The 9,922-nt window shown below is 40.7% G+C and overlaps 1 protein-coding gene across 1 annotated transcript; it reads right to left on the reverse strand.

Moving 5' to 3' along the window:
* Window positions 1–209: 209 nt before the first annotated feature.
* tmem30c (transmembrane protein 30C) lies at window positions 210–7,906 on the reverse strand. Its single transcript, XM_023823934.2, has 7 exons — window positions 7,660–7,906; window positions 5,795–5,911; window positions 5,082–5,189; window positions 4,418–4,508; window positions 4,047–4,193; window positions 3,714–3,929; window positions 210–2,439 (listed from the first exon to the last, which is right to left on the reverse strand). The coding sequence occupies exons 1-7, from the start codon at window positions 7,855–7,857 to the stop codon at window positions 2,252–2,254; spliced, it is 1,065 nt and encodes a 354-aa protein (XP_023679702.1). The 5' UTR covers window positions 7,858–7,906; the 3' UTR covers window positions 210–2,251.
* Window positions 7,907–9,922: the final 2,016 nt, after the last annotated feature.

Raw genomic sequence — 9,922 nt, forward strand, 5'->3', positions numbered from 1 at the left:
AAGCTACAGGCGGTCCAACGAAAAATTCAAATGGCGACTTTGTTTTTGGCCGGGCAGTGTATATAAATTAATTAGCTAGTGCCCCCTATTTGAAAATACCACAAGCAATTGGACCTTCACAAAGTAACATGCTTAAAAACACCTGAAAAATTTGCACAAACATGCCAGTTTAAATCTTATCAGTCATGAAATGATCATCAAACGCAAACCAATTTTCAAAAGTTTTACTTACAAGGACAAACAAACTCGATTTGTTAACACACTTGCACTCACAGACCTGCTAATGTTGGATTCCCTTGACAATTTAAGCATTTTGGAGACATTATTTTGAAAGCTCAACCCCTTGGCAATAGGCGACTGCAACATTCAGTCACCTTTTCCCAATGCCACCTCCAGTTTACCCAGTCTTGAAAACAGCAAATGAAGGTATAAAAAGTGGCATACCTGTGTTTAGGCGTAGTAATTACATTTCTGCTTAATTCCCCCCTGAGTGGTCACTATCCCCACCGAGAGTGACCAGCACCATGAAGCCATGTGCAGCATAGCTTAAAAATAAGGTGGCGATTGTGATACGGCGTTGAACTCGTCTTATTCCGGGCTATTTGTTTATTACTGTTTTTAGGAACTGCAGGTGATTGGGCGGCTGAAGGTCAAAGGGAGGAATGGTAGTCCCCGTGCTACAAGGTGGTTGGCTGGAAACTCCTGCCATTCAGCGAAAACCGAATGGACAGGTCTGTATATGGGCTAATTTTCTTCACTGGGCTGAGAGCAATGTAATCAGAGATGGGCATTATTTCAATTAAACGTATTTAAAATGTGTACTTAATTACTTTTGAGTATCTTGCAATTTATATTTTGCTGGATGGGGAAAAAATCAGATGTACTTTGTAACAAAACATTTTGAGAGATTGTATTTTATGTATTTAAAATACTTAATATGCGTAACAAAATGATAATTTATTTATTTTCTGTCATTTTAAGAACCTTCCTCAACAGGCTTACAGACATTTTAATATGGCCTATCACTGTCTTTGGCTAAATGTAAGTAAATCATGTGACACATCAAGTTGGGCCCAACTTGCTCGCTGGGAACTTTGTTTTTCCATGACAAGGAAACGAGAAAAGAAGCTGCTTTGGTGCTCAATGCAAACTGCCTTAATGGACAGTATGTAGCAAAATAGCCCTTTATTGCTCACTGAATGTCTCACTGCCACTGCTTCTGCTTTTTCTGTTTTGTTTTTTTTTTAGCATATATCTAAAAAACAGTATTCTTTACGTTTGCGCATATTCAACACCCTACTGTAAGACAAAGCTGGAAATTCACAGATTATGATAACTAATTTTATAAATTATTGGTGTGCCTCCTTTTGCATTTTCAAATTACTTGTATTTTAATGAAATACATTTTCTCACACCACTATTTTTGTTTGTATTTTGTTTGTTTGTTGTTTGTATTTTGTTTTGTCACATTTACTGAGCAAGTATTGGTAATTTGTATCAAGATACTTTTTGACGTATTTGTGCCCATCTCTGCACATAAGGAATGCTGTGCATTGTGTGTAGCTGCAGTGTATGTGCTACAGTGAACAGGTGAAAACCGATAACATCACAGACCCCATATTTACAGGAGTAATTCTTTCTGTTTTTGACCATTTTACCTTGTTTTTTGACTAAAGGCTTATCACAAACATCAATCATTGTGCCTTTAACAAAGATAGAAATGCCAAGATCAGCATACTTTGTGTGGTGAGTGTCATGTTTTGCATGTAAACGGACAGGAAGTGCACAGATACCCTAGCGGTCATATTGAAATGCAGTTATTTGTGGCTTTAAATCTGGATAATGTTTTAAAATAGTTGTAATAGTTGTATATTACTACAATTGAGTCATTTTCTGCTGTTTTTTATGTTACTATGTTTTTTTGTCTGGAAACTAGCAGTTGTACCGTAGACTGATCGATCAGGGGGGCAGGGCAGGGTAAGAGACTACATTTGAGCATACATAGAAAATGCAACATACATTTAAGTTCTTTACAAACTAATCATTTACCACATTATAGAGTTATAAGTAAAAATTCAAAGTATCAGAAAAAAATCCAGTGTATTTCATATAGGCCTACTTAACTAAGAGTTTTCAAGTCTGTAAAAATACTTGCTATAAATATTAAATAAACATACAAAATCCCCAGAATTGACATATTTTTCAATTAATTGCTTTACATTATTGCAGCTTGTTGACATCTTGGGCCTGGTCAATCTTCCATCTTCAAACCTTTCTTGCCAAACTTTATATAGACGACAGTAAGGACCACAGCGACCAGAACAGTCACACATCCAGTGACCAGGTATGCAATTGGCAAGAAGTGGTTCTGGCCCCCGAACCAGCTCACTGTGGACAGGACCACTTGCTTCCTTCCCCTAAAGTATTGCACAGGGAAATCTGAGGGTCAGAGGTCAAGGGCAAAAAACGCATTATTGAACATTGGGTAATTTCCTTCACTTGGAATTAAACTGAAACACTGCCAGATGCTTCAGTTTGTGTGGCGCTTTGCCTCTAAGATACAATCAGTGGCCACTTCATTAGGTGAACCTGCTAGTTAGCTTTCTCCGGAGCATAATGAATTGTGTAGTTACCACTGAATACATAGAGTATGCACACAGGCACAAGAGGCTCAGTTACTGTGAGGCTAAGCATTTTACCAGCTATGATTAGTGAATATCTTTAAACAAAAATGCCAAGAAATGTTGCTTCTAGATTCTCAGAAACAGCCAATCTCTTGTGATATGTATGCAACAAGTGGTTTGATAAACAAAATATCCAGCCGGCGATGTTCTATGACTGAAAACACCTTGTTAAAGAGAGAGGTCAGCGGAGAATGGCCATACTTGTTAAAGGGAGAGGTCAGCGGAGAATGGCCATACTTGTTAGAGAGGTCAGCGGAGAATGGCCATATTTGTTAAATGGAGAGGTCAGCGGAGAATGGCCATACTTGTTAAAGGGAGAGGTCAGCGGAGAATGTCCATACTTGTTAAAGGGAGAGGTCAGCGTAGAATGTCCATACTTGTTAAAGGGAGAGGTCAGCGGAGAATGGCCATACTTGTTAAAGGGAGAGGTCAGCGGAGAATGGCCATACTTGTTAAAGGGAGAGGTCAGCGGAGAATGGCCATACTTGTTAAAGGGAGAGGTCAGCGGAGAATGGCCATACTTGATAGAGAGGTCAGCGGAGAATGGCCATACTTGTTAAAGGGAGAGGTCAGCGGAGAATGGATATACTTGTTAAAGGGAGAGGTCAGCGGAGAATGGCCATACTTGTTAAAGGGAGAGGTCAGCGGAGAATGGCCATACTTGTTAAAGGGAGAGGTCAGCGGAGAATGGCCATACTTGTTAAAGGGAGAGGTCAGCGGAGAATGGCCATACTTGTTAGAGAGGTCAGCGGAGAATGGCCATACTTGTTAAAGGGAGAGGTCAGCGGAGAATGGCCATACTTGTTAAAGGAAAAGTGGTAAAATAAGCACAATCTTTGAACAAGTTCTAGAGAAATAAGGGTTTCCTGCCTGCAGTAACCAATAAAGGGGCTATTGAGTGTATGTGGTAGTTTATGACCATATGCTATTTAGTTTATGCAAACTATAAATAATCTCTTGCACGTAGAGATTTTTCCAATACTAGAGCAGACCGACAAATTCCACTAAGTATTTTGATTTGAAGGATACTGTATGAGATGGACACACTATAGTTTCCTGCAGGAAGGCCCTGTTCAAACATTTTGCTTGACTGACGGTCAAGGATCCCATACAGCTTCTTGAAATTGGGAAATGCAGCTTCTCTCATCCAAACAATTAGATCTTCATTGATGAAGCCGTTGTTGGTCGAGTCATTGGGGTCCAGCTCATATACTGGCTTCTGCCAGTACAAGGGTTTGGCTGTCGCTGGAATCAAATGCAGGGAACGATGCAGCCGCAAGCATGGTGTAACCATCAGACAAATTTACTGATCAAATCACAGTCCGGCTAATTAAATCAAGTCAAGGATGGGCTGACACAGACCTTGAAAGACTTGAGGGAGAGATTCGTTGGGAACGTATGGATTATGGAACTTGATATTTTTGTCCGTGTACCATGCAATGCCCTTTCGGAACAGAGGAACCCTCAATGGTCTGTCAACCAGTGGGTGAAAAAACAGAGCGAAGGAATCTGTAAAACACACACACACACACACACACACACACCTTTGAATGAGACTTCCAACCCAACTTACAGGATATGTCATGTGTTTGCTAACTGAATATTACATGGATGTCAAATATATTACATGGATATATATATATATATATATAAATATTTTACATGGATGTCAAACATAACAGTCTAATAATTAGACAGCAGGCAGTAAGCAGAAGCCCCAAGAGGACACTCACCATTGAACATACTGTTTGCAATAGCACCACAGGGTGCTATGGGGGTCCCATTGGCATATTGGAAGTTTGGTCCACAATAGACACTCGGATTCTACATTAACAGAGAATCATTTATATCAAAGTTATCCATGGATGTTACGTTCCAAGACCTACCACAAATGTTCGAAACCGTGGATAACAGCAAACCATCCGCATCCCATATATAACATGATTTTTGCGTACATTCATATGGTAAAGTTTAATTGATAATTGACCGGTTTGAGAAACACTGCATTAAAGGCAGACTCTGAGAAACACTGCATTAAAGGCAGACTCTGAGAAACACTGCATTAATTAAAGGCAGACTCTGAGAGAGTATGCAGGGAACTGTGGGTAGAGGGACAAAAGGAGATACATTATGTACTGGGTGCAACTGGGCTGTTGGATGTTACCATGTTGCAGCTTGTTCATGCTTGGCACACAGTTTGAAACTTATGGGCTGTTTATTTCTCAAATTTTCCATTTTTTTTTCAGACCTCGGATAACTGGAGCGGCGGATACGGGTTCCTACTGGGAGTATATGAAGTGTGCCCTGTGCTTCAGGGGAAAGGCTCACAGTGACCCTCCATTGGATAAGGGGCTATGGAGAATGGATAGATGGACAAAGTTAAGTGCCAGGTTGTACCTTGAGTTTCTTGATTCGACCAAGCAGTTGGGCATCATCTCTGGAGTCCATGTACCGGCGGAGGTTCTGATGGAAGTTGACCAAGCCGTAGTAGAAAAACACGTCGCCCTGAAACAGGAGTTTGCATCATTGTTTCTTTGCTGAGCATATTACAGGTACTTCAGAACAAGCTCCCCAAAGTACGAGATTTTACAATATAGTACATACTGTAAGCACAGCCATTTAGGACATCATCAAGTCTTGCATATCTGTAATAATGGGTTTTTGTGACTCGACTAAGAGAAGGTTAACCAGAGTATGATACACTGCAACATACATATTGATTCTGGATATTTCTATTCATTCAGTTGAAGAGATGGCCTACTATTATTATTATTGCATTACACACGCCATTCCACGTGAGGTAAGGAGCACAAACTGATTACAGTGCGTTGCTGCACCCAACACATGACAAACCACCTCAGGGATGAGAACCAAAGTGCAGCTCTGCAGTGATACCTCAGCACCACACTAGTCCGTTTGTGTTTTTTTCCGGTGGCTGCAGTGCCAATCCTGCCACCAACCCCCAAATTTCCCTGTAAGATGGAGGACCTCCTTACAGGGCTGGATGTAGATTAACGTCATACTCAGAATTCCACGTGAACGTTTTTTTAAAAGACACACATACATCATTCTGTTAAACTGCATTTCCAGAGTAGTATTAGCTAGCAGACCTCAAGTCTTTCCTTGAGTGAAAACGTAATTGAGCAGTGGCATTCCCGGCTAGCGTTCACTTTGTACTTCCGTGTTTCAAAGCACATATCGCACGACTCCGCGTTGGTGTAGTCCACCTGTGAGGATGAAGCAGAGGGGGAGGTCAGTGTTTATTCTTTGTCATTGTCTTTATCTCTGTAGGAAAAATCTTGTATTTTTCATTATTGAAATTATTTGGGATATTTGCTCTTAAAGACATTTTTTTTTGTCTTGTAATTTGTCTTTTTTTTACTGACTATTTGCAATCTGGAATTTCAGTCTGGAAAACCCCCATCAACATAAAATGGTACATTTATTGGAATTAATATGAAATTTCTTGATTTGTTTTGCATTTCAACATTTTAAATTGTGCATGTTTGGACACAAAAGGAGTGATTTTTTTTGCACCCCTGAGTGATCTGCTCAGTCCAAAATCCATTCTTTTTTTCTTGGTATAAATGATTCCAGCTTTTACAGGATAAAAGCAATTTTGGATTGTGCTCCTGCTTAACTGTAGATGCCAGTGGCAATAGACATTTAGATAATTAACATAAGGTATGTCCCCCAAATAATCACTGGAAATAAACAGCAGTAGTACTTATGGCTCTGTGGGATTTACATGTGTCATTTCCTGAAATATAACAACAACTCAAGAGTTTACATCTTCCAACCATTAGTTTATCTCTGGCACATTTCCCTGAACAACCCAACCAGCATTTAAATACAATACAATCAAGTTATGCAACAATAAACACTGAATTTTCAAAATGTCATAAGACAAACATTCAGCTTTCATTATCATTTATTTTGTTCTGAGTGCATGCATCCCATTCCTGAGCAGAGGACAGAGTATCGCTGATGAGAGAAGTTTGCTTTGGATAGATTAGCAATGGATTTTTTTTGGTTCTCTTCTGAACTTCTGTTGCTGTCAGATTTATAGGAAACCCTTTCTTTTCCAGGTTTGTCTAGCTGTAATACTTCTTTCAGTATATTGAATTCGTTTTGGGTTGCGTGGTGGTCAGCGTTTAACACTGCAGCCTCACCCTTCTGGTACCTGGGTTCGAGTCTCTGCCTTGGCTCCATGTGTGTGGAGTTTGCAGGTTCTCCACGTGTTATCATGGGGTTTCTTCTAGATGTTCCAGTTTCCCCCCACAGTCCAAAAACATGCTGAGGTTATCTGGGGTTATCAAATTGCCCGTCGGTGTGCTTGTGTGAGTGATGGTGTGTGAGTGAAAGGTGTGTGAGTTTGCCCTGCGATGGGCTGGCATTCCATCCTGGGTTGTTCCCTGCCTTTTGCCCGTAGCCTACAGGATAGGCTCCGGACCCGCCGCGACCCTGAATAGGACAAGCGGTTACAGAAGAAGGATGGATGGATGGAAATTTCTTTTAGCTTTTGTTTTGTTTATCTTAGGTCTGTGGTGGACAACTGTGGTTTGCCTGGTTATAAAAAGAAGAATTAGCTGTCCATCCATATTTAATTTCTACCCTTATTGTAACTTTGTATGTTCTTTCCTCTTTTCTAAAATTAAATTAAAAAAAAATCCCTTTTACAGTAAAGGAAAAAAAAACATTCTATCTATTTAAGCCATGTATGTTTCATGACCTCAGCAAATCTGGCCATTTTCAAAGATTCACATTTGTGTTTTACAGCCTGCCAACCCAACCCAGAGATCCCATATCAGGGAGGATGTACTCAGGTTACTTCCTGGTTGAGGTGTTTTTTCTGATTATTCCTGATCTCTGTATTGACCTGCTCAAAAGTTAGCCAGTGCATAATACATCTTCTCAGAGGGACCAAATGAGAGGCCACAGTTCCTGTGGACGCTCACATGCACACCAGACGTACCTTGATCTCCTGTGTGTTCTGCATGGTGATTTGAAGAAGGACCCCCAGCAGCACACATGCGATTCCCAAAAGGTAGAAGAAAGGAAGGACCGTCTCCGCTGTGAGAGAGGGTGACCAGGCAGGCAGCCGCTGCTGCTTGAAGGCCGAATTGTCTGGACACCTATTCTGTGCTTTGGCTTTTTCTTCATTTTCCGCCATGATTTTGCGCTGTTATACCTACTTCTTTCTTGATGTTTGTTCTCCCAGCAGCCTTTGCAGGACTGAGCGCCCTTTGAAACCCACAGATTATTTATTAACTAAAACTGCCAACTCCCACTTCCAATGTACGATAAAGAGTGCCCAGTATTGGACACTGTTTGGAAGATTTGAAGACAATGTTTTCTACCCTTTTCTCTGCGTTAGCAGGCTGTGGATATGCATGGTCCCTCCCATAGTAGCTGCACTATCTTGGGCAGGACTTCTCTTGGATTTAACACAGTCCTCTGCTTAATCCCAACTTTTTATTGAATGCAAAATGAATGGATGCCACAATATCTACCATCAACTGGATCAAAGCAAAATACTGTAAAAAATGTAAAAACACATTTGTCTTCACAGTATAAGAACAGATTCCGGGGAAGTTGATATAAGAATACTTGCACACAATTGTGTGTTGACAAAATCTGCATGCAGAGCAATTCCCAATTGTTTTAAAATCACTTTTGATGGTAATCCGCACCAGACAAAACTCATCCGTTGAGTTTCTGACACAAGCTGACACTAAAACTGACAACAAGGGGCTCAGCAGGATGATGGAAAATCAGCGCCGTTCTCCAGGGGGGGTTTCTTGCATGTCTACTTCTTCTTGACCATAATTTGTTTCTTTGCTGCCTCCCCGACAACACCCTGCCAACCACATGCACCATCCATTATTTCACATATAACAAATTTTGGAATATATATATATATATATATATATATATATATATATATATATATATATATATATATATATATTAAAGTATAAGCCAATATTATTTTGTAAGTGCAGCTCTTCACCAGCAGGGGTTAGCAAACTACTGTATTACACTTTCAGAGGGGGGGGGGGGGATAATGAAGGCAAGGCAGGAGTGTTTCACATGAGCAGCATAGCAGAGCCCTGCTGTACTATTAAACCAGAAAGAGAAATTTGATCTAAATTAATTCACCTGGGTGGATACTATAGTTCCATATTTTTTGTGCCAGGTCATATACGTACTGTAGTATGATACATGCATTCGAATCCTTCAGGATAACACATGTTCTGCAGATCTGGTTTAAAACATCTACTTGTGTACTGCTGCTTTATAAATGTCCACCTATTTTCCAGGCATTAATCTAGCTCAGGGTCACAGTTAAGCCCGGAATCTATCCCGGGAAGCACAGGATGTTGTGGCTCCTTTAATACCCACATCACCTTATAAATCGTAGATTTGCCCCTGCAGAGACGGGATGCTATTCCAATGCAAGGCACGCACAGAAATTGAAACGCTATGGGCAACTTAAAGACACCAGCTCGCCTAACCTCATGTTTTATGATTGGGTGAGAAACCTGAAAAACCACAGAAACACAGGGAAAGCACACAAACTGCACACCCACACAGAGCGGGTGTGGGATCCAGGACACCCAAGCCTGGAGGTGTGAGGTGACCCTGCTGCCCACAGAGACGCTCTTCCAGTTTTTGATATTGATTTTTTATTTCGCTCTTCCAGTTATGGCCCATATGGTCCCTCCATACAAATGCTCAAAATATCCCCTTGTTCCCAATAACTATAATGTGTTAGTAGGCTTTTGTAACAAAAGGACTTGGCTGTAAATCTTGGCAAGGGATGACATGAAAAGTACTGTGATTTAACTGTGCCTTTATGCACTCTGCAGAGCTGTCTCCATCTCACCCAAGGGATTCAGTTTGAACAACACGGTAACATGTATAAGACAATGCCGCAATAACATTTATAATACAATATGCCATTCAGAGACAAACCGTGGATGGCTTGTGTGTAAGATCATGACGTTCTTTTTGGAACTTGAAAGTAAATTCGCATTAAGTAAAAGCATGTTCTGCTTCCTGACACGTTGTTCTCCTGTACAGCAGCGTACATCTGGATAACTACCGCTCATTTCTCAAAGGTCACCTGAAAGATGATATGAATGGATTCACTCTAAACACGGTGGACGGGATTGGACGAGACAAACGAATAGAACGAGGCACTATGGGAAAGAGGCCTTCCTGTCTCAGAGTAG

Source organism: Paramormyrops kingsleyae, chromosome 16, assembly GCF_048594095.1.
Source record: "Paramormyrops kingsleyae isolate MSU_618 chromosome 16, PKINGS_0.4, whole genome shotgun sequence".
Classification (NCBI taxonomy): Eukaryota; Metazoa; Chordata; class Actinopteri; order Osteoglossiformes; family Mormyridae; genus Paramormyrops; species Paramormyrops kingsleyae.